This window comes from Andrographis paniculata, unplaced genomic scaffold (genome assembly GCF_009805555.1).
Source record: "Andrographis paniculata isolate CXL003 unplaced genomic scaffold, ASM980555v1 Contig12END, whole genome shotgun sequence".
In the NCBI taxonomy this organism is placed as follows: Eukaryota; Viridiplantae; Streptophyta; class Magnoliopsida; order Lamiales; family Acanthaceae; genus Andrographis; species Andrographis paniculata.
In genome coordinates, this window is record NW_026137402.1 from 3,969,241 (window position 1) to 3,993,546 (window position 24,306).

Here is a 24,306-nt window from a genome sequence, read left to right on the forward strand (position 1 = left end):
TAGTATGTGGGACAGACGGAGTATTACACAATTTACTTTTATTTATTTTTTATGTAGACTTTATAATATTAATATTTATTTTTTTATATAAATAATACAATAAAAATGAAAAAAAAAAAGAAATTTACTTAAAAAAAAAGACAAATTTATTAAACATTGTCTTTGTCCCGCCTATTGTGTCTATATTGCATTTTTTATTCGTTGCATATTTCATGTCACTTTGTTTTTTTAAAAATAATTACATACTTTAATTTTATTTTTAATATTTTAATTTTAATGATATTTAATCTTAATTTATAATTTATTATATTATATGATAATTATTTTTAATAATATATTACTAATTATATTTATATTAAATTCTCGTGTAATAAATGTGAAAATTTTATAATAATAAATATTCTTTTTTTGTAATAAAAAAATATATTTCTTATGTTCCATATTTATCTATCAATTTACTTTTTATACAAAATTTTAAAATATTAATATTATATTAAGATGTAATAGAAATAAATGTAAAATGACTAAATCAAGTATTGTATGATATAAAATTAATAATATCTGTTTAATATATTATAAATTTGAATGATATTTGTAATGTTAAATAGATAATATATTTACAACTAAAATAAATATTTTATTATTACGAGACAGACAAATATATAAATTGACAGAGGCAATACTTTTTTTTCCTACATAATCTTTCTTCTTTATGCTTCCCGTATTACATTATTTATCATTTTATTTTTTAAAATAATTAAACAAATTAATTATATTTTAAATTCATAATTTATAATTTTTTTTAATTAAATTATTTAGTTATTTTAATTTTAATTTATAATTTTTTATTATATAATAATAATTATTAATAATATATTTTTAATTATTTAATAATTATATTTTATCTGAATTATGTCGTAGCCACTGTTATATATGTTTGGGAATCCAATCCAAACCAGACCCGTCTCTCGTCTTCTTCATTGTCTCTGTGACTTCCCAAATTCTCTTTCTTTCCTACCGTAATCTTCTTCTTCTCCAGTATTTTTCTTCTCCGTCGTCCTCCAAGACGGGGCAATTTTGTTGTCGTCGTCGTCTCATCGTTTTCTACATCAACAGATTTGTCTGAGGGCTTTGTAAGTTCAATTCTTACACTAGTTTTCAGTTATTTGCTGCTATAAAATTTTCAGTTTCGACTACAATTGTGTTTAGGGTTTTGAATTGGTTAATGTTAGCTGCAACTAATTATGTTGATTTTTGATTGATTCGAAGGGTTGAAGTCTATTAGTTTAATTTTTTGTTGGCTCTGTGAATTCTTTTATGGAATGGTGTTTTCATTTTATGTTTCTTTTGTTGAAATTGGTTTAGGTGCTTACTCCATCAGTTCTAATCTTGTACATTTTTGTGTGATTGAAGCTATCTTTGTGACTTTATATATATACATAATCAAATAATTTGAATCAATATATTAACTAGACATGGAAGATCAGATAGAAAGCTAAAGTCTACTTCAAATGACAAAATATAAACATGTCGAAACATCATGATATAGGTTAAAATGCTTCTTCATATAGTAAACATTATTATTATTAGGTTTCTTGTGTGCTTGATGGTAACTATAAATAGGTTAAAAAGAAATGCTGCGGAGCTTGGCTGCAAGAGTTTCCTCATCGGCTTCAGGCAGATCAATTTCCGGGCAGATGCAGAAATGCTCGGCTACTGGTCAGATTCGACTGTTGTGTTATGGTGTCCTTCCGGACACACTTGATAGGAGCTCTGACTCATTTTCCCGCAATTCGGAAGCAATGAAAGGCCTGATTTCTCAGCTTAACTTGCACATTCAGCAGGTATAGCGAGTGCAGAGTGAATTTGCAATTCGACGTTTATGTGTATTTACTTTCTTCCGTGTATTTGAATGTGTAAATTTGGAGGTTTGTGGAGGAATAGGTGATGAAGGGGGGAGGAGTGGAGGCCGTGAAGAGGAACAAAAGTAGAAATAAACTCCTTCCGAGAGAGAGAATCCAACGTTTAATTGATCCTGGTTCTTCATTCCTCGAGCTTTCTCAGGTTTTTCCTCCTATTCATTTTTAACAATACATGATGGAAAAAAGGTTAGGGTGATGAAATTATGTCGACCATTGTTAGGTTTTTTTATCTGAGGAATAAGAAATGTGTGCACATTTACTTGTTTCAGTTGTACCTCTGTTGCAAAATATCTAATGACTGATTGAAAGAACACTAATATTTTGTTGATTAATAGAACCAAGGGATTCATGACATTTGTTGCTAACAATTTATGATCGAACAAATTAATTAATTGAATCAATTTGGAGCTGATTTCTTGTTTTGTAGGACATGCTTTGATTGGGTGAGAAAATGTTAGGACAAAGGATGCAATTGATTTTTGAGTATTTAGTTTACAAAGCTAATATATTCAAAATGTTCATCAATTCAAACTTGCAACTGAACTTGATTTACGAAATTTGTAAAACCAGCTTGTTATACATCTTTAGTAAAGCTTATCACACTTGTGTAGAGTTGTTATTCGAATTAAGTCAAATTGAGTTTTTCATTTTCAATTTCAACATAAAAAGAAATATTTTGGTTTGAATTTGAGTCTTATCTACTACTATATATAACAAAATAGACAAATTTATCCTCTTATACAACCTTGTTGAGACAAGCTTATGTGATTAAAAATTATTGAAGTATCTTTTCGACCTTGAGCCCGACTCATTATTATGCTCAATGAGCAATGTCAAACCTTAATGAGCTGAGCTTTTCAGCTTCAATCGACAAAATTGGTAAAAGTATGTTGTTAAATGTCTAAAGAGTGAAGGAACACATCATCTTTGATTTAGTCCTCTTATTGGTTTGTCGAATCTTGAGATGTTACAAGTAGAGTTGCAAAAGCTACACAATTATGCTTATTCATTTGTATTATAAAGTGATGAAGGAAAGGTATATTTACTGGATTGCATCAATGGAATATATATCACAAATTACTTATGCTAACATATTAGCATTAATTTATGACATCCAGCACAAATTATATCAGTCGATTTGTGTATAAACATTTTCTTTTTATATTGACTAAAACTGATTATTGTATTCATGATCTAGCTTGCTGCCCATAAACTATATGATGATCCATTACCATCTGGTGGAATAATTACTGGTATTGGTCCAGTGCACGGGCGACTTTGTATGTTTGTTGCTAATGATCCGACTGTGAAGGGTGGAACATATTATCCCATCACCGTCAAGAAACATCTCAGGGCGCAAGAGATTGCTGCTCAGTGCAGGCTACCTTGTATGTATCTTGTGGATAGTGGAGGCGCATTTCTCCCAAAACAGGCTGAAGTCTTTCCTGACAGAGAAAATTTCGGTAGGATTTTCTACAATCAGTCCGTGATGTCTTCCGAAGGCATTCCCCAGATTGCTCTTGTGCTAGGCTCGTGCACAGCTGGAGGGGCTTACATTCCTGCTATGGCTGATGAAAGTGTCATGGTTAAAGGAAACGGTACCATATTTCTCGCCGGACCTCCCCTTGTGAAGGTAAGTCGAAACAGAAATCCGAAAACCTTGTTGTCTTTTTAATTTTCTTGAGGGTGTTTTATTTGTTAGAATGTAGAATTAAGGTTCATTTGACATTAAAATCGTCTATGTGTATAATTTCTTTATTTGTGTCGTGATTAGAGGCTTCTTTGCACTATGGTCTCATTTATGTGAAGTGCGTATAGTTTATTTTTATTTTTAAGTGGTAATTAATTGGAATTTTAGTAGGCCGCGACCGGTGAGGAAGTTTCTGCGGAAGACTTGGGAGGGGCATCTGTGCATTGTAAGACATCAGGTGTTTCAGACTATTTTGCTCAAGGTAAAAAACCTCAATTCTTTTGTTTGTATTGTTGTTACTTGTTTATATGCCGATGAACCCTGAAAATTTACCGTTGCTACTTATTTGGTGTGACGATGCTGTTGATGTGTGTGTCGTTTACTTCTTAGATGAACTCCATGCACTCGCCATAGGAAGAAATATTGTAAAGAATCTTCACATGGCTGCCAATTCGAACCAACAGCATTATACGGCCTCTGATTTCAAGGAGCCTTTGTATGATGGTGCTGAACTTCGTGCTATTGCGCCAACGGACCTCAAGCAGTCATTTGATGTACGATCGGTTATTGCGCGGGTGGTTGATGGTAGCGAATTCGATGAATTCAAGAAGCTATATGGCACCGTAGGCACATTCTAATACCCATCAAATTCATAATCCATTTCTTTCTTTTACCAAAATTACGGTTTTTGTTTTACCTTCTTCTCTTGCAACTAACCATCATTCTTTCCCTCAAATGAACAGACGCTTGTTACAGGCTTCGCAAGAATATTCGGACAGCCTGTCGGAATTATTGGGAACAATGGCATACTGTTCAATGAATCGGCTTTGAAAGGAGCTCATTTTATAGAACTCTGTGCTCAACGTAACATTCCTTTGATCTTTCTTCAGAACATCACTGGATTTATGGTATGCTATTCATTATTCGAGCAATTCCTGTTTGTTACCTTCAATGGTGGAGTGATTTCATATAGACGGAGATGATACTATAAATGCTTATTTTCTCATGAAAATCATCTTGCTAAAATATTGTAGGTTGGGTCGAAATCTGAGGCTAACGGCATAGCAAAAGCTGGAGCCAAAATGGTTATGGCCGTTTCGTGTGCAAAGGCAGGTTTACTCTTGTGGTTCCATATTTCGATTTATCTTATCTCTATTTGTTCTAATGAGCAAGAAATGCAAACTCAACTTGCAAGATTTCAACTTAGGTTCCCAAAATTACGGTGGTTGTTGGTGGAAGCTTCGGAGCCGGGAACTATGCCATGTGTGGACGTGCATACAGCCCCAATTTCATGTTCTTTTGGCCCAATGCAAGAATATCCGTTATGGGCGGAGCTCAGGTATTCACACTCCACCGGTCTTGAATTTACAAATATGCGAGCAAGGTTTTTTCGTTCGCATATATCTAGTGATTTAACCATATATCGTGCTTCAAACCATATAAAAATTTTCTTGCAAACACAAACCATCTTATGATATGCACAAGTTCAAAATGTAATGCTGCGCCGTAAGAAAATTAGTTCACATTGTTTGTTTGTTTGTTTGTTTGTTTGTTGAGCATCATATCGAACGTTTATTTGGGGTCTCACTCTGTTACTGTTGTGTTAAAACTTAATTCTGTTCTCAGGCTGCTGGCGTATTGGCTCAGATCGAACGTGCAAATAAGAAAAAAGCCGGAATCGAGGTAAGGAGGCAAAAAGATTCACTCTTTTTTATCATATAACCAACTTTTTGGAAGTTTGCATCATGCTCTTCGTGATTTAGAAATTGCACGAAATTCATAGTATTTTAGAAAACATTAGATAGAATTTCCTAAAAATTGCATCAATTTTTTTAGAAAAAGAATTTTATGTACTCCTCCGTCCAAATTAAAGGGGTCCTTTGGAGTTTTATATTAGATTAAAAAATAATACTCCCTCCGTTCCAAAACAGCAGTTCAATTTTGTCATTTTTGTCCGTACTAAAATAAAGTCTCATTTTTGTAACTACCTGTCCACTTTTTTACCAAACTATTTTCACTTTTTCACAATAATTGCATAAAGTAGAGGCATTTTGGTCTTTTAGAAACACTTTATACTCAGGATGAAGTAGTATTTTATTAGTTAACGGAAGAGTTTGTCCTTTGACTATATGTGTAAAGTAATTGTATAGGTTTAATCCAAGTAAAAGTTAAGAGGTTTTGATATTAGTGAATAATTATTTTTTCTAAAATAAAAAAATACTTTGAAGTGGGACAGACGAAAATTGTAAAAAAATTACTTTGAATCAGGACAGATGAAGTAATGTTTTTGAAAACATAGCATTTCTAAATCATGGAAAATAGTAATTTGAACTCGGGTTATAAACAATTTTACCTATACGATAAAATCCATTCTTCAGTGGAGCAAGGAAGACGAGAATAAATTCAAGGCGGAAGTAGTCGAGGCATACGAGCAAGAAGGCAGTCCCTATTACTCGACAGCAAGGCTTTGGGACGACGGTGTGATTGACCCTGCAGACACGAGGAAAGTCCTAGGCCATTGCCTAGCTGCGGCTTCGACAAACCGTGCACCCGAGGCTACTAAATACGGCGTCTTCAGAATGTAATTTCGACTGTTCGACACTCTCGAAGGCTGCAAGGATGATCGATCGAAAGTGAGTCGTCGCGCCGTCGTGTCGAAAAAAGTTACGCTTGATTGGGCACAGCACGGTCCCTTGATCGTTTGTTTGCTTCACTATCAGCATTTCTATTGGGAAAGATTAAACATTTTTTTTAGTATTACATAAAAACCTTCCTTCATTGCTACACTTCGTTACAATTAGTGTCCGCAAAAACTGACTCAACACGAACCCGATACAAAATAATTGAGTTTGGGTCAAAGATTTCAATTTGATTATATATATGAGTTGACACAAATCCAAGACGATAACAATCGAGTCGGATTAGTATTTATTTTTAGTTTATTTTTTCCCAAGTTTTATGTGTTCTTTTTATGAAACTTTTCTTAAATTATTTTTTATTGCATCTTTTATGGGGTTATTTTATCTGATTTTCCTTTATTTTTATGAAATTTTCTTGAAATAAAATAATATTTCACTGATGGTGTCCACTTTATTCTTTTTAAGGTTTTTCCTTTTATCATAATATCTTTCATCCCTATTTTTTTTTTTTTTTTTATCAATGACATCTAATAAAAATATATATAATTAAATAAACTAAAGTTTAAATATAAAATTAGTGATTTTTTATATCATTTATTCCAAAATAAATTCATAAAAGATTATTTCGATAAAAAAAAATGAAATAAACATATAGAATTTAAACAAATATATTTACATATATCTATCTAACCCAACTTCAAACAAATATATATATTTAACTCACCTGTATTAGTGATATATGGGCAATGGAATCATAATTTTAATCCACATTCAAATTTTTATTTCTCAATATTGTATTACTCTCTCCGTCCCAAAAGATTTGTCTTGTTTTTCCATTTTCGTTCGTTTCAAAACAATTGTCTTGTTTCCTTATTTAGTAGTCGTGGTCTCATTTTATAACAAAATTATTCTTACTTTTTCATATTACCCATAATTATTACTTAACATACTCTTTAAAATCTTTCAGAAGGAAGGACATTTTAGTCATTTACATTCTACTTTATAACCACTTTCAATTAAATACTATTATTCCTTAATTCCCGTGTCAACTCTCAATAAGACACTTCTTTTGGGACGGAAGGAGTACTTGAAGATTGTGTGTTTGTTCATGGATTGGATTTTAAATCCACTACTCATCCTATTTTTTTCCCCCGAAAACATCAAATCAAACACTTATTTTTCATTTTTATATTATACTAAAAATTAATTTTACATTCAAAACATCACATCAACACCTATTTATATCACATCATACAACTATTCAAATTTAAAATTTTTACTATTCAAATCTCAACTAAAATCTAACCCCAAACAAACACACCCATTTAAAAGAACACATTGAAAAAAAAAAAAAAAGAATAAAAACATTATTCTCAAACGTTCACTAATACACTTTTTTTCAAAATTAGTCTTTTCATCTTAATCAACTCTTCGAGACAGCTAACAACTAATAATAGTCTTGTTTTACTATTTCTATTGGTCACGGCGACCGTTAGAATGCTAATAGTCATGTTTTGATTAGTTATATGATATATTTAATATTTTAGATTCCATAATAGTAATTTGTAATATTGCATTCAGTTAATTTTAAATTATTTTTATAATATAGTGCTAAATGAACATTAATAATATGATGGTTGTATTTATATACTCTGATAAATTAATATAAACTATGTGATATTTATATGTAAGAATGAGATTGTCTAAATATTTTCTAAGTTATTTTTACTATCTAGTACTAAATGAACGCTAACTTATATTATGTTTCCATTTATAAGTCTTGCTAACTGAATATAAAATATGTATTATTTGTATGTAAGTTCAAGGTTGTCTAAATATATTCTGAATTATTTCCACACTATAGTGTTAAATCAACCCTAATTATGTGACATTTATATTTATAAATATTTTTAATTGAATATAAAGTTTTTTTTTTTTTTTTTTTTTTTTTACCGTTTTCATCTGTCTACTTAAAAGTATCTTTTTTATTTTAGAAAAAATAATCATACTTTTATTTAAATTACAAATATATTATTACCTTTCTACTCTTTCACTAACCAATAAAATACTACTTCCTCCGTCGTAAAGATCACATTTACCACTTAAAAGTATCTTTCTTATTTTAGAAAAAATAATCATATACTAATACTAAAATATCATTGACTTTTATTTAAACTATAAATATATCATTATAAAAACAAATATATAATTATTTTATACATAAAATTAAATGGTAAAAATGTCAAAACCTCTTCTATACTTTCATTGACCAATAAAATACTATTCCATCCGTCTGCCTCTAAGGATCACATTTACCTTTTACGTCATTGTACTTAACATTTAAAATATCATTATATTTGTATAATTTTTTTTACAAATGCCATTCTATTAGTATTAGTATTATAAGACACTAACGAAATTATTTTTGCAATTATTTATTAATTTGTATTACGTTTTGATATAATAATTCATATTCGAAGATAAATGCACAAAAAAATAAATAAGATCCTTAGTGCGAGACGAATATAATATTATTAATTTATTAAAAAATTCTAAAAGATCATTTGGATTGAGATGGAAGAAATCTCAAATATATATATATATATATTTTTATAATTTTTTAAAACTTTAAAACTTAAAAATAGTGTGTTTGTTTTGTGAGATTTTTTGAAAGAATTTTTTTTTTTTACCAAGTGAGGTATAGGAAATTGTGTATGGAATATGAAAATAATGAATATGTATAATGTATTATATTTTCTCCGTTCATAAACTAATGTCCTACTTTTCTATTTGGGACATCCAACAACTATTGTTTTATTTTTTTTTAAATATAAATTTTACATTTTTATCCTTCATTCATTTATTACTTTTAATCTCTACCATACAATTAAGGACAAATTTTTCAATTCATAAAAAAAAAAACAATCACCTAAAAAACTGTACAAATATACTTTAGAATAATAAAAATTGGACGGAGCGAGTATATTTTTGAAAAACATGTAAAAAAAAAATAGAAAGAAGAAAGCAATATATAAATACAACCTAAAATTGGAAACAAGAAAGCTTGCAAGTGTGTTTGTTTGGGGATTGGATTTTAAATTCACTGTTCATTCCATTTTTTTTTTCCAAAAATATCAAATCGAACACATATTTTTAATTTTTTATATTATACTAAAAATCAATTTTATATTCAAAATATCACATCATACAACTATTCAAATTCAAAATTTTTAGTATTTAAATCCCAAATCAAAATCCCAACCTCCAAATCCAGACAAGTAGTTTAATGTAAAAAGTTCTTGTTGACTATTAAATGACAAAACAAATTAGACAAAAATGCAATAAATGGAAACCTCCAATATAATTTCTTGTTAATGTTAATAGCATTATGTTACTTGTTAAATAAAAAGACATAAATATAATTATTGGTGGTTTGATGCACCTAACCAATAATAATCAACCAATTTTTATTGACTAAAAAACCCCACAAAAATGTCACACATGGACATGGTTGCCATAAGTGGTATGCGTATATATCCTCACTTTGACCAGGGCTTTTCGCCACCTCAGCAAGGTCGTGTTTGGACTGCCCCAAAAAATTATCAAAAATAACACGTTTTCATTATTTATTTATTGGTCTTATTTTTTTCAATATTTAGTAACTGTTAGAGAGAGAGAGATTCGCCAATTTGCATCATTTTTTTTTTTTTTAAAGTAATTAAGAAGTGTATTAGTAAAAATAATTATAAATTAAGATTGAGATAACTAAATAGTTTAATTAAAATTAAAATTTTAAAATATAATTATATTGTATAATCAATTTTTCAAAAAAAATAAAATAATAAATTACGTGGAACAGACAAAAATAGAAAATGGAAACCAATTATGTAGGACGGAGGGACTAAATTTTATTTGTTGATTTGATTTATTTATGTACCCCTAGGAGTATTTTGGTAAAATAAATAATAGAGTTAATGTGAATAAAGTTTAAGTAGATTTTTTTTTTATTTATTTAGTAAAATAAAAAATTTGTGTTAAAAAAAAACTCCTTCCATCCACATCTAGTCGTTTTTGTCCACCTCACGTCTTATATCTTATATCATTTTTTTTATAAATGATTACACAGTTAATCTATTTTAGATTTTTTAATTTAAAATTTTTTAAATTTTAATTAAATTAATTAGTCTATAATTAAGGATAATTATTTTTACATGCAACATGGAATGGAGGGAATATATCATAAATTATTTTCACATGCAACGTGGAATGGAGAGAGTATAACAGAAAAGTACACTGATCTGATCTCGATAAATAGATTTGAATGAAACAGTTGTGTCTGTTTATAGATATAATTTTTAAAATTAAATTTTTAAGTAATAAAAATTTAAATTTATATAATTATTTAATATGATATAAATATAAATAATCAAAATATTTTAAATATAAAATTAATTAAACATACCCAAAATTTCGAAACAAACACTACCAATTTGCCAGCGCAAATCCAACCGTCAGATCTAGAGTGGGATGGGGCCCACTAGCGCAACCGCGTGTAGGAGTGGAATGGACGGCTGAGATGGGATCGTGGTGTCCATCGGACGGACGAAATTGAACATCGTGAAATACAATGGCACCACGTAGAGTTGAATCCACCCTAGATCCGTCACGACTCACGCTTTATTATCTCGCCAGCCGACTTCGCAGAAACTCTCTTCCTTTCCTACCGCTGTCTGTTGGTTTTTCGCTCTCCGCCGTCCGGGTTTACCCTAATCTTCGATTTCCGGCGAGTTTATTCGCTTCTGGTGGGAGAAGATGAGCGACGGAGAGTCGAATCAGCAGCGCCAGCAGCAGCAGCAGCAGCAGATGCAGCAGCAGTGGCTGGCGATGCAGCAGTACCAGCACCAATGGTTGGCGATGCAGTATCCTACAATGGCGTTGCACCAGCATATGATGTACGGGCAGCAATTCGCGCCGTACTACCACCATCCGCAGCTACATCAGCAGCAGCAGCAGCAGTATCAGCAACAACCGCAGCCGCACGCGCTGAAGCATAGCAATCAGATTCAGAGCTCTGGGGAAGATAATAGGACGATCTGGATTGGAGATCTCCTGCAGTGGATGGATGATAGTTATCTGCAATCGTGCTTTTCTCAAACTGGCGAGGTAATATCTCGGTTTCCCTAAAAAATTTGATATGTTTCTTGTTTATTATTCTCTTAATTTGTATTTGTGTTGTGAGATTTATTGATTGTTGGTATTATATGCATATATTACTTGTTCGATTCGTAGTGCATATGTAGAATTTAGAAGAAAATTTGTTTAAGTGAATTGTATGGTTTTGTTTATCAATGCAGTGAAATGTCAATGCTGTTAAGAAAGTCGGAGTGTTGTATGGAAGTTAGAAATTCTACGGTTGTCTTTAATACCAAAACTAATCAAACAGAAGTTACTAGTTTGGCAACTTTCCCTCTTTGTTTATGTTTCGTGGGGCTACTGTGGATATTCTTTATATAGATACTAACATGGAAGTTGCTATGGACAATTATGGCTGTCCGTAAGTGGAAAGAGTTTCTAGTTTGATTGATTAAGATTTACATGGCTACAATATCTGTCAATTTTGTTTTATAGATAACACACTTTTAGGTAACATTGATATTTATTAGAAGACTTACTTTACAGCATGTTTAAACGTACTAATGGCCTTATTGTTAAGGAAGATTGTATCAATTTACTTTTTTCTTTTTTGACTGAAGATGTTCTCTCATTTGATAGTATTTTTGTCTGTGTTTTTTAATGTTCAAGTTTACAATGCCATGGTTTGTTGTCTTGTCAAAGTTCAATATGCAACACAAATTGTCTTTTCATATATATATATATGTATATGTATATATATTAATTTGTAACTATGACTATACAAATTTCCATTTTCAATTTAATGTTAGTCACTTAATGTCCAAACAAATAGGTTGTTTCAGTCAAGATAATACGCAACAAGCAGACTGGGCAATCTGAGAGATATGGGTTCGTTGAGTTCAATTCTCATGCTGCAGCAGAGAAAGCTCTACAGAACTACAATGGCACCACAATGCCAGAAACAGATCAGCCCTTTCGCCTAAATTGGGCTTCCTTTAGCAATGGTGATAGGCGTCCTGATGATGGCTCTGATTTGTCAATATTTGTTGGAGATTTGGCTGCAGATGTTACTGATGCCCTGTTGTACGATACATTTTCTTGCAAGTATCCCTCTGTCAAGAGTGCAAAAGTAGTGGTTGATGCAAACAGCGGACGCCCTAGAGGTTATGGCTTTGTCAGGTTTGGTGATGAAAATGAGAGGTCTCGAGCCATGACTGAAATGAACGGTGCATTCTGTTCCAGCAGACCTATGCGACTAGGTGTTGCAACCCCCAAGAAATCTGTGCCACATTCACTGTATTCTTCACAAGGTGCCACACTTAATCTTTTTTTTTTTTTTTCTATAAATATTATTTTCAGTGTTCTCCAACTGACATATTTGTTGTAAGCTGAGCAGATTGCTTTTATAAATGTTGTATTAATCTTTCTTTTCACTTCCCTAAAATTTGAATGTCTAATGTGTGACATGCATTTGATTGTCATAACTGAAGTAGATACTCTAGATGAAATACTACATTATAATAGAACATCTGGATTGTTAAAAAAGAATGCTTATAGCATTTAAGCATTTCTTATTTGGTTTCTATTACTAACACAATCCAACATATTGTTATTTCCACGATCTTGTTTCAGCTGTTATACTGTCTGGTGGACCTGCAAATGGTATAGTGCCCCACGGTCATTCTGAGAATGACTCATCTAACACCACTGTGAGTCCTCATGTTTAAAAATTAAGTATTTTATCTTAAGATATTCTCTAATCCCTGTATCACCCTTATTCCATGTAGATTTTTGTGGGTGGACTTGACTCTGATGTCACTGATGATGAGCTTAGACAGACTTTTACCCCTTTTGGTGAGGTTCTATCTGTGAAAATTCCGGCTGGAAAGGGATGTGGCTTCGTACAATTTGCGGATAGGTAAAAGTTTTTTATTGGTGTGTTACTGCTACACTTCTTGCATAGACTTATTGAAACTTCATGATAAGCCTGGCAAATTAACTGTTGAATCTTTTCCTTGGTGTTGATTGAATACTGAGAACTCCTTCATTGTTATTTCAATCGGCAGTAAATTGGTTCTGAAAACTGTAAGAAAATGAATACACTGCTAGTATTGATTTCAGTTGAAGTAGACAATTCTTTCTGTTGGTATTTATGTTGTCTTAGTGAGAAAGAGCAGGCTTACTGTTTTATTCATTTGCTGGGACAATATGAATTTAAAACAATTGTTCTTCTGTAACCTTATATAAATTCTCTGAATATTAGCGTGTGTGTTTGTTTTTATTTTTGTTGTAGTTATAATTTTGATGTTTTGGGGGGTGAAAATAATTTGTCGATGCATTGTTTTGTATTTAAAATTTGTTGGATGTGGTGTTATTTATGGGAAAACAGAAAATAGTGAATGGGGAAAAAGTGGAAAAAGAAACACACCCGGAGCTCACCATAAGTCAGTAATGCTGGTGTGGTTTTCAATTTTTCTTTACATGACATATTGTGAACGTATTAAGGAGTTACCTCCACGTATTTTTGAATTTGAGTTACATACAAAACCATGTTATAAATATATACATTTTTTCCCATTAACAGAAGCAGTGCAGAAGAAGCTCTTCAGAGATTAAATGGAACAGTCATCGGAAAGCAGACAGTTCGTCTCTCTTGGGGTCGAAATATGGGAAACAAGCAGGTATAATTCTTAGAATTTAATTCCATCTATGTGATTGACAAGGTGATCGGCATTCCATCTGCATGCTAGACAATTTTTGTTATTCTAGATGAAGAAATCAAATATATACTTGAATTTAAAATATTATCAGTGGAACTTCCTATGTTTCTTGGATAAATTATACCTGATCTTTACTGCATCAAAATTTGTAGTTTGTTTCTTGTCAAGACTTGTAAGAAGAGTTTAACATCGTTTATTTGCTATTTAAAAGTGCACCGAGTTTCAATATTGCATCAGAAAGGTTTTTATTTTTCTACCATTGTGTTGCTATAGAGAAGAATATCGTATTTCTTGTTTCAAAGCTCAAAACATTCCTTAGACTTCCTGTTTGAAAACTTGGTTTGCCAGAGCTCATTTGACGAGCTCGCATTTAATCTGAGATTGAATATCGAACTTGATTTCTAATCTAATGAACAGACTGACTTTCACCAAAATAGCATACCAAAACAGTCGATGGTACATATTTGCATCATATGATAGCTTGTTTCACTTTTAACTTGTGTTACTTAATGAATGGTCAATACTGCTAACTGAATCCCGGCTTTTGTTCCACAGTCGAGAATGGATCCAAACAGCCAGTGGAATGGTGTGTACTACGGACGACAAGCTTACAGCGGATATCCATACGCAGCAGCCGCCCCCTACGCCGGGGCATCTTCCAACGGCGTCGGGCACGAACAGCAGCCTGTGAGTTAAACCCTACTCCACTCTGCTCTTTTTAAGTTTGAAGAACCCAAACTTATTTATCATACTAATACTGTGTCCAAATCCCACAAAGTCCATGGGAAGACAGAGTGTTTTTAAAAAGAAAATACATAAAAAAAAAAAAGAAGAAAGAAAAAAAGAAAAAGAAAAGTGGAAGAAGAGAATTTTGTAGCTGGATTAAAAATGGCTTCAGACAATAACCCCTCCCCCTATTATACATTTTTCTTCATCACTATTGTTTGAGAAAGTTTGACATATGAATGGTCTTGCTAGTGTGTGCTTTATTTTATTTGCTTCTAGTCATTCTTTTTTAGTTTTAGATTTTTTATTTTTTATTTATAGAAATTGATATATTTATTTTATTATCAGATGCTTTTTAATTGAAATTAGCTGAGATGGTGATGTCGCAATTATTATGCATTTAAATTAAATTGTCATTCTTATGATAAATCTAGTTCTTATAATTAGGAGGGACAGCTATGTTATTATTATTATTATTATTATTATTTATAATGCTTTCTTTCTTCGTGAATATTATTTGGGAATATATATAAAATATATATATATACACAAGGTCCTCTTGCTAGTGTGTGCTAATTTACTGCTAACCATTATTATTTTTTATTTTATTTTATTTATTTATGTTTTAAGAGGGAGAGTTAGGAGTTGATAATTAGATTAGATTAGATGTTGACGTTACAATTATTTTGCATTGAATAAACTGCCATTGTTTTAACCTATAAATCTAGTTCTAAGGACATTTATGTTATTTATTGATGCTGTATTTTTTATTCTTAAAAAAAGAAAAGAGTCTATATATTAATTACTTACGTCAATTGAATTATGTGGTCAAGTTTTAATATGAGTGTCTTTATTTTTGTTATTTCTTTTACCAAATGGTAAAAGAAATACAAAAAATATTATGCTTTTTAACTTAAAAGGAAAATAAAAATATTATTTCTATAACCATTCCAGAAAAAAGATAAAGTGGTCGTAACTAAGGTGCATGTTGTTGTTTGTTTGCATTTAAATTTTTTGAGAACGGTATTTACATGTGATTTTCTGTTTAGAGTTTCAGTTAATAATAATGTTTTTGAATAAATAAATATTAAATACTCCCTTCCATTTCAAAATTAGATATTTGTTTCTTTTATTTTTATTTATTCCTAAATAAGATTTAAATATTCATATTGTACTATCTCTCTAATATTATAAAAAATAAATATTAAGTCCTAAATCAATCTGGTATTGAACCGTAGATCATGCAAAAGATTAATAATCAACTTTTTTGACATCCTGTAGAGCCTTCTTGCATATCATTAACTTTGTGGAAATCTAATTGATTTGTGGATTTTAGAAAAATATTGTATAGTTATCGATACAAGGCATCGTGTACAATTGGCGAGACATAATATACAACTGTCGGAAGAAACTTACATAAGGGTTTAAGAGGAGAGATTTATCAAGATTCCAACTATAGTTTCATGCAAAGTAGGGTAACCTTGTATTCATAATACGGAATATATATATATATATATTGTGATCGTATTACACGAAGATGAGTTATAGTGAACACCTAATGTGGAGAAAACAAGAGAGCTATTATAAGTCCTAACATAGGTTGGGAAGTGAGACGAAAATTTGTGATGATTAAGGAAAAAGTCTCGTAAAGTAGATGGTATGTGCCAACACAACATAAAGGTCCTATACTCGCTCACGGTGTAATAATGTACCACAAAAATGGCATTTATTCAGTTGGAGTGTCATCCATGTAGATGAAAGAAAAGAAGATACTATAGTATAGGTGGAAGAGGGTTAAACTTTCAGTGGATATGAATAAAATGAATTTAGTTAAAGCTTTTTATAGGGTCAAAAATAAATAAAATTACTATAATTATTTGATGTGATATAAATACACATCTATATGAGTGTTTAGTTTCCATAAATAAAATTAATAAATAAATAAAATAATAATAATAAATTTATTATAATAATAATAAATAAATTATAAATAAATATAAATATTCACTATAAAAAAATTATGTATAAAGGCAAAACAATAATAATAATTTTAATGGACAAATAAAATATATTTTCTCCTACCATATGAGTCATTTCATTTGGGACACACGTTAAAAGTGATTTAACTAGTTAATAACAGTGATTTAAAATAAGAATTTATATATAATTAAAATAAAATTAAAATATGTATTTAAATATTATATATCAATAAAATATATATAATATGTGATATAAAATATGAATATTATTTTGTAACGAATAAAATTTTAAATAATGTAAAGTAAATAAAAAAATACATTTATTTATTTATAATTAAAATAAATTAATCTTATAAAAAAAACTTTCTTATCAAAGAGAGAAATAGAAATACGTAAGTTTTGAGGGGATCCTAATTCTTATGTGATGTGTAATATTATAAAATTAATTAAATTTATTTATATTATAAATGTAGTAAATTTTATAAAAATAAAATATAGAAAATAAAAAGCAATTGAAATAGACCGTAGAAAGTATTTTTTATAAAATAAAAAATAAAACATAAAAATATAGTAGCAGCCAGTATAAGCGCCGAACACACGCTGAATGCATGTGCGACGGCGTCGTTTCAGCGGCGCATCCACATCAATTTCCCTTCACCTTCACCTCCACCTCCACCTCCATCTCCATCTGCAAACCCTAAATCCCCAAATCGAATTTTCCCCTCCGCCATGGATCAATCCCTCCTCCTAATGCTCTCCAACCTCCTCCACCTCCACAACTACCTCGACCCCACCACCTCCCCCCTCCTCTCCCCCTCCTCCTCCTCCTCCTCCGCCTCCTCCTCCTCCGCCGCCCCCCTCCTCTTCTTCACCCTCGCCTCCGTCCTCTCCTACCTCGCCTCCCACCCCCCCGCTCCCCCCAAAAAACGCCCCCCCCCCTCCAAACCCCCCTCCCCCCCCTCCTCCGAATTCTCCGTCGCCGCCTTCCGCGCCCTCTCCACCGAACACATCTGGACCATGGAGGCCCCCCTCCGCGACGCCCAATGGCGGTCCCTCTACGGCCTCTCCTACCCCGTCTTCACCACCGTCGTCGAGAAACTCAAACCCTACATCACCCAGTCCCAGCTCTCCCTCCCCTCCGACTACGCCGTCGCCATGGTCCTCTCCCGCCTCGCCCACGCCCTCCCCCTCAAAACCCTCGCCGCCCGCTACTCCCTCGACCCTTACCTCATCTCCAAAATCACCAACATGGTCACCCGCCTCCTCGCCACCAAGCTCTACCCGGAGTTCATCAAAATCCCCGTCGCCCGCCGCCGCATCCTCGACACCACCCAGGCCTTCCACGAGCTCACCAACCTCCCCAACATCTGCGGCGCCATCGACGCCGCTCCCGTCAAGCTCTCCAGAACCCCCTCCCCCCCCACCCCACCCTCCTCCCCTTCCTCCTCCTCATCATCCGCCTCCTCCTCTGGCGCCGACGCCGGAATGATCTTCATTTCCAAGCACGGCTACCCCTCCCTCCTCCTGCAGGTCGTCGCCGACCATAAGAAGATCTTCTGGGACGTCTGCGTCAAAGCCCCCGGGGGCTTCGACGACGCCACCCATTTCCGCGACAGCCTGCTCTACCACCGGCTGATCACCGCCGACGTCGTCTGGGACACCACCATCCCCGTCAGGGGGCAGGCCATCCGCCCCTACATCGTCGGGGACTGGTGCTTCCCGCTGCTGTCCTTCCTGCTCACGCCCTATACTTACAATAGGTCCGGCAACCCCGTGCAGAACGCCTTCGACGACGCTTTGATGAAGGGCCGGAAGGCCGCGGCCGAGGCCATTGGGCTGCTCAAAGGGAGGTGGAAGATCCTGCAGGACTTGAACGTCGGCCTCAACCATGCGCCGCAGACGATCGTCGCCTGCTGCGTTTTGCATAATCTGTGCCAGGTGGCGAGGGAGCCGGAGCCGCCGGAGATTTGGAAGGAGCCGGAGGAGAGCGGGCAGCCGGCGCGGGTGCTCGAGAATGAGAAGTCGTGCCACTATTATGGAGAGAGCTTAAGGCAGTGTTTGGCCGATGATCTTTACCAGCGCCTCTCGTCGCGATGATGATGATGATGATGATTATGGCTGAGGTTTGCAATGTTGCATGTCTGATGTGAATTTTCGAATGAATGGTTTTCGGTTGGTTGGGTAGTTCTATGTTTTAGATAGATTTGTGGGCCTTTCTACTTACTACTACCTAGCTGTATAACAAGGAAAGATAATGTAGTAAAAGCTCGAAAATACTTATCTATGTTTACTTGTTTTGAAATGAATTTCGCGTGCCTCGAATGCTCCAGCCTGTAAGAACGTAGTTGGGGTATCTGAAGCACCATTATTACATTTGAATCTGCATTAGAAAATAAGAATTGAGGTGAATTCTTGCGTGATGAACGAACAATGACCAGTTGCGAAGAACGTCTCACAGTAGTAGAAGTTAATTCGCCTCTTGAAGGTATGATTTTTCGGTTTCTGATTTCCCCCTCGAGATTCATTGATTTATCGTACAATACAGTGTTGCCTGAATTCTGTAATCGGAGCTGGCCATTCTTGAACTCTTGACTGCTGTCTTTGTAGACAGCGTTGGTGGATTGGCCGGACAACAATTTGACGAAGCCGCGAAAGGTCAGCTTTCCGTCGCCCTGTCGAACCCACTCTTGCAGAACGTCGTGGACTGTCGTCGAAGAACTGATCCCGAGTTCCTGAAAACGAGAAATGGATGGATGGTTAGTATATTTAGCAGCTTGCTGGAACGTGCAATACGCAGAAGATGGCTCACCGATGCAAGTTCTTCGATGGCGATAGCCCTGTTTCCGTTTTGCTCGAATATGTCATTAGCACGGCGCGTGCGATCTCCCCAATTATCGAGTGCCTTTAATTGCGAGACGCTTAGGGCAGCTGCACAGAACTCTTCAAAATGCATCCTTCTGTACTGGAGAGCATTTAGCTGCATGGCAAGGGAAACGGATATGGTCACTGTAATGAATCGAGGCCAGAGAACCTAGCTATATGCGGTTCAAAGTACAGTAAGATTGGTACAGGTTCTAGAAGATCGGCGATGTGATGCTTCTGGGCACCCGGGGCATTTTTCGCAAGTCCCTGCGAGAGATTGAAGTAGATTCAGTAAAAATGCAGAATCAACAGATTAAATGGTCGATCGACGTTATCAGTCACTGGAGTACCATTTTTATCGTCTCGTAAGTTATTCCACCCCTTTCATCAGGATACATCTGTGCATATTGCTGCTTCAGGTAATAGAGTTCATCAGCTGTCAGTGTCTTCGACAATGCCTGTAAGAATTGATGGATACTCGAGGATTATTTTACATTGGATAGCAAGAATCGAAAACATAAGGCTCCAGAGTAATCATGAAACAGGTATATAACTTATTAAGAAATATCTGCAAATGCATGAATTATACTTATGTATAATGTTCTTATGTGTCGAGCTGCATACGCACCTTTAGAGCAGCCTTACGCAGATAAGAAGATTGCATGTAGGATTTCATGTGCCGAAAAATAAGAATATCTAGCGGGACTTTGATTTTGACATGTTTCTGCAGCCATGGATGACCTGCAAACAGAAGATTTTAGGATTATATAAAATGTATGCATCGTAGATTTGGCGAACGAGGTGAGGACTCACATAGAGCTTGCGCAGCCGATATTCTTTGGCTGGGGTTCGGGCGCAATAGGCACCTGACAAAATCCTTCGATTCTGGAGCTAAGGAAAGCCAAGGTTCTTCAAATGTTGGATTGCCTTCTAGAGCTGCTCGTAAGGTACTGGATTCTGTTTGATCCCAAAATGGCTGGCTGCCGCATAAAAGGATATATGTTATAACGCCTACGCTCCATAAATCAGCTGGTGTATCATATGATCGATGTACAACTTCTGGTGCGACGTAATAGGCACTTCCAATAAGGTTTATATCTGCACAAGACTCCACGATTGGCAGTACAATAACATAAAAGCAAACCATTTAGGAGATGCCGAAAGCTAACCTGGTTTTACAAAATCTGATAGTCCAAAATCTATAGCTTTTAGCTGAGAATCGTTGTCTTTGGAGTTAAATAAAAAGCTCTGCGCGATGAATAAATTGCGAAATAAAAATGCGAAAAAGCAAATCATCGCCGAAAGTATGTAAAGATTGCATCTTTGGTTGCCAAAAGTTTGCTCCTAAAACTAAAGTTTGAAAAACAATGTTCTACACATGAAATGGTCTCTATGTATCTTCCATGTGTAAAAGGAACCAGTTTATGTAACAGCGTGCCAAAGAGAAACCGGCATATGCACAGAAATATGTCGATACCTCTGGTTGAAGATCAGAGTGCACCAAACCATGGAGATGGAGAAAAGCTACAGCATTCAAAATTTGAATAATAATAGCTTTCGCATCGTCTTCTGCGTATCTCCCACCTCTACCAAATCAAAATTATCGATGCCATCATGTTAAGAAAACTAAGATGCATAAGAAACTCAAAAAAATTTGTAAGGAAAGCACCTTGCTAGCATCCTTTCTAGAAGCCCTCCCCCATTACACAACCTGGAAAATCAAATGAAGCAGAGTTAGTTTGCAATGGTAATTGCAACGTCATTTGACGAAGTATTTCTATTAGTCTGTACAAATGTAGGGGAAAAGGCTAACTATCCAAGAAAGTGAACTAAAACAAAAACCAACTCAGTCACCGATCATGCTCAACAGCAGGTCGAATTTGGGGGGAGGTTCCCATGTTAGAGACAGAGATGTTCTATTTTATAGACCAGTTTGTAGATGCTTACTCCATTACTATATAGACATTATCACCATCTTCAAATGCACCATAAAATTCTGCGAGATTAGGATGTCCGGTCAAGGATTGTAATATTAAAACCTCTCTTCTGATGCCTTCAACAGGTATAGAAGCTGTCATCTGGTGGTAAAAATTTACATCACAGAAGAATCTTCACCAAGTCAAAACTTAATAGATTCAGATGATAAGAGGTAGGAAAAGCAAAGACAACAACTTAAAATCATATCAAGTGATTATTTCTGCCCCCTTGCAGAAATTAAATAAAGTGTAAAAATAAATATTGTCTAAAGATTAATATCAGTGTGACTGCAAGGTCTCGTATTCATAGGAATGCACCTCCACATAGCAACTACAAAACAGAAAGTCCAAGAGCAAAACATAGGAAGCATTCTAAACCTACCAAGCACAAGAAGCAATGGATTTGCAACTATCCGGGTGTGTTTCTTTTGAGTTTTTTTTCCTATTCTTTACTATTTGAACCCTACATTCTCCCCAAAAAAATAAAAAAAGAGTTCTTACCCTCATACAATATCATATCAATTATTTTTAAAATAGAAAATCCAAACTCCCAAACCCAATCCAGGTCGAAAAGAAACACTCAAGTTTAGGTTACCATTAGGCATGACCAAGATTAGTCGGTATTCACTGCAATAAATCTTAGGATTATCAACAGAACTTATCCTGATCAATGTAACAATGTTTTGAAATTCTAATGTCTACCAGAAACTATAGACCACTATTTCGTTTACATCCATTTATACAAATTCAGTCACATTGCAATCAAGAATATGTTGTTTCATTCATATATCCACTTTGAAAGTTGGATAGAGAATGACAAGATCACAACCTGAATTCAATCAAACAACATCCACAATCAATAATTTAGGTTATGTGAAAATGTGGATCAGTGCCCTACACATATCCCAAGTCAAGATACAATTTATAATCACGTTTTTTTATCAGAACATCACCGTCACCATAAATGGGCATGGTGTATTTACTTCAACAACCAACCAAGCATTCAAGAAACTAATAAACAAGCTTCTATTATAGCTGATACACATTATTTTTAGTAACTTCACCTCATAAGCTTTTCCAATCGGAAAACTCTAACAACAGAGTAAAATTCTAACACACAAATGAGTAAAAACCACAAGAAATTTTACCACAGCTCAATGCCTAATCCAGGACATATCAAGTGTTCAATCATTGTCTAGTGTCTATCTACCTTCTATTACTGTTTTTGATTACCAACAACTACCTGAACAGCTTTAGAAACGCATAGATCTTCCGGGCTAAGCATGTCCCTGTCAAGTTTCAACCCACATAACCCCACATGATCGAACAAGAAAGTCCATATCTAACCGGAAGAACAATCAACAAAATTGAAACACGTACTGCATAATTGACATCAGTTAATGATCACAGACTTGACACATTTCAGCACTAATTAATGCAGAGGTTGGGTGAGAGCGAGGTTCGTTTAGACTAAAGTGCTCGTGAAAACGATAAGCGTGGAAGGAAGTACCGACATTCAATCAACTACGTGATCGAGGGCAACAAATTTCATACTGATTCGAAATTAACCAGAAAAGTAAAGATGAATGGAACAGTTACGCCTGCAAGGATTTGAAAATGGAAATGAAATAAAAGAAGTGAATTCTCTCCAATTTCTGCGCATCGATTATCATCAAGCAGCAGATTAATTGATTTTCCTGAACATCACAGACCTTGGATTTTGGAATTATCTTGACGGTGACTTTTCTGCCTTTGAGCTCACCTTTCTTCGCAATGGCGGAGCAGGTACGCCCGAAATTCCCACCCCCAATTTCCTCCCCAACTTCAAACATGCTTGCGAACTTGTTCGGCAACTCAAAGCTCCTATCCAAATCCATCATCTCGTCCCCAACCTCCTTCACCGCTCCACCCCTACCAGCCTTCACCGAAACATACCTCCTCAATATCGCCGCCTTCAAATGCTTCGCCGGCGACGGCGAAGGTAAGGAACGGCTCCGCGGAGTCTCGTTCGGAGTTTCAGGCTGCTGCATGGCCTGTAAATATTCGGAAGCATCTCTACTGACGTAAGGATTAGGTTTAGGCGGCGGCTTGGAGGCGCAGCTTCCCATGGCTTCAATCACGCCGGGAAACAACGGTTTGACATTGATCTTACTGTGGAATCAAACGTGGAACGGCGTCGGTCGTAATTCGGCATCAACGTCGCCGGCGAATGGTCTTCCGACGATCGACGGTTGGTCACTGTATTGATTAAACAGTACGGCCGTTCTTGTCTGTGGTTCTTTCTGCCGCCGTACTTCACTGTAGTCTGCGAACGGTCTCGACGCTTGTTAAATTATTCAGTCACGTGCCCACCACGTGATGGGTGGAATATCTAATACGTTCAGAGGCTACGCCGTTGAATTAAGTGTGTATTAATTATTATCTGTTTGTTTGTCTGTTTTTTAATTAATATCTGATTTGTTTTAGTCACGGCATTGCTCGTTCGCCCACGCAGCTAAGGTCGTTTGGTACCGAGCATAGTGTAAATGTTAAATGTGTGTTTGTTTGGGAATTGGATTAGATTTCCACTTTTTATCCATTTTTTTTTTAAAAAAATATCAAATAAAACACTTATTTTTTATTTTTTATATTATATTAAAAATAAATTTTACATTCAAAA

The 24,306-nt window shown here is 34.5% G+C and overlaps 4 protein-coding genes across 8 annotated transcripts; 3 read left to right on the plus strand and 1 right to left on the minus strand.

Annotated features, from left to right (window-relative positions):
• The first annotated feature begins 955 nt into the window (after window positions 1–955).
• LOC127254211 (methylcrotonoyl-CoA carboxylase beta chain, mitochondrial) lies at window positions 956–6,565 on the plus strand. 4 transcript variants are annotated; one of them, XM_051279185.1, is made up of 11 exons: window positions 956–1,133; window positions 1,624–1,844; window positions 1,945–2,064; window positions 3,121–3,555; window positions 3,784–3,874; window positions 4,003–4,235; window positions 4,356–4,520; window positions 4,647–4,721; window positions 4,820–4,951; window positions 5,239–5,295; window positions 5,991–6,565. In XM_051279185.1, the coding sequence occupies exons 2-11, from the start codon at window positions 1,635–1,637 to the stop codon at window positions 6,195–6,197; spliced, it is 1,725 nt and encodes a 574-aa protein (XP_051135142.1). In that variant the 5' UTR covers window positions 956–1,133; window positions 1,624–1,634; the 3' UTR covers window positions 6,198–6,565. The 4 variants fall into 4 exon arrangements, with proteins under 4 accessions (XP_051135142.1, XP_051135168.1, XP_051135153.1 ...); XM_051279211.1 differs by having other exon boundaries at window positions 4,647–4,725; window positions 5,991–6,135; XM_051279196.1 differs by lacking the exon at window positions 956–1,133 and having other exon boundaries at window positions 1,697–1,844; window positions 1,929–2,064.
• A 4,366-nt stretch (window positions 6,566–10,931) lies between these two features.
• On the plus strand, window positions 10,932–15,098 carry LOC127253846 (polyadenylate-binding protein RBP47-like). Its single transcript, XM_051278636.1, has 6 exons — window positions 10,932–11,414; window positions 12,217–12,694; window positions 13,017–13,093; window positions 13,172–13,302; window positions 13,969–14,065; window positions 14,660–15,098. The coding sequence occupies exons 1-6, from the start codon at window positions 11,064–11,066 to the stop codon at window positions 14,798–14,800; spliced, it is 1,275 nt and encodes a 424-aa protein (XP_051134593.1). The 5' UTR covers window positions 10,932–11,063; the 3' UTR covers window positions 14,801–15,098.
• Window positions 15,099–17,317: 2,219 nt separating this feature from the next.
• On the plus strand, window positions 17,318–19,448 carry LOC127253260 (protein ALP1-like). The gene is made up of 2 exons (XM_051277742.1): window positions 17,318–19,294; window positions 19,417–19,448. The coding sequence occupies exon 1, from the start codon at window positions 17,539–17,541 to the stop codon at window positions 18,904–18,906; it is 1,368 nt and encodes a 455-aa protein (XP_051133699.1). The 5' UTR covers window positions 17,318–17,538; the 3' UTR covers window positions 18,907–19,294; window positions 19,417–19,448.
• Window positions 19,019–24,053, minus strand: LOC127253250 (CDPK-related protein kinase-like). 2 transcript variants are annotated; one of them, XM_051277720.1, is made up of 11 exons: window positions 23,360–24,053; window positions 21,619–21,749; window positions 21,341–21,382; window positions 21,149–21,257; window positions 20,841–20,919; window positions 20,485–20,769; window positions 20,300–20,412; window positions 20,022–20,129; window positions 19,879–19,938; window positions 19,619–19,786; window positions 19,019–19,541 (listed from the first exon to the last, which is right to left on the minus strand). In XM_051277720.1, the coding sequence occupies exons 1-11, from the start codon at window positions 23,753–23,755 to the stop codon at window positions 19,026–19,028; spliced, it is 2,007 nt and encodes a 668-aa protein (XP_051133677.1). In that variant the 5' UTR covers window positions 23,756–24,053; the 3' UTR covers window positions 19,019–19,025. The 2 variants fall into 2 exon arrangements, with proteins under 2 accessions (XP_051133677.1, XP_051133688.1); XM_051277731.1 differs by having other exon boundaries at window positions 22,030–23,498.
• Window positions 24,054–24,306: the final 253 nt, after the last annotated feature.

Bases quoted from the DNA above. Each gene is read 5' to 3' on its own strand.
- LOC127254211 (XM_051279185.1), top strand. From the start codon at position 1,635: ATGCTGCGGAGCTTGGCTGCAAGAGTTTCCTCATCGGCTTCAGGCAGA. The intron at 2,065-3,120 runs GTTTTTCCTCCT...TTCATGATCTAG, and splicing joins CATTCCTCGAGCTTTCTCAG to CTTGCTGCCCATAAACTATA. The intron at 4,521-4,646 runs GTATGCTATTCA...AAAATATTGTAG, and splicing joins AGAACATCACTGGATTTATG to GTTGGGTCGAAATCTGAGGC.
- LOC127253846 (XM_051278636.1), top strand. From the start codon at position 11,064: ATGAGCGACGGAGAGTCGAATCAGCAGCGCCAGCAGCAGCAGCAGCAG. The intron at 12,695-13,016 runs GTGCCACACTTA...ATCTTGTTTCAG, and splicing joins TTCACTGTATTCTTCACAAG to CTGTTATACTGTCTGGTGGA. The intron at 13,303-13,968 runs GTAAAAGTTTTT...TCCCATTAACAG, and splicing joins TTCGTACAATTTGCGGATAG to AAGCAGTGCAGAAGAAGCTC.
- LOC127253260 (XM_051277742.1), top strand. From the start codon at position 17,539: ATGGATCAATCCCTCCTCCTAATGCTCTCCAACCTCCTCCACCTCCAC.
- LOC127253250 (XM_051277720.1), bottom strand. From the start codon at position 23,755: ATGGGAAGCTGCGCCTCCAAGCCGCCGCCTAAACCTAATCCTTACGTC. The intron at 21,750-23,359 runs GTCTGTGATGTT...TTTTACCACCAG, and splicing joins AGATAATTCCAAAATCCAAG to ATGACAGCTTCTATACCTGT. The intron at 20,920-21,148 runs GTATCGACATAT...TTCATCGCGCAG, and splicing joins ACTCTGATCTTCAACCAGAG to AGCTTTTTATTTAACTCCAA.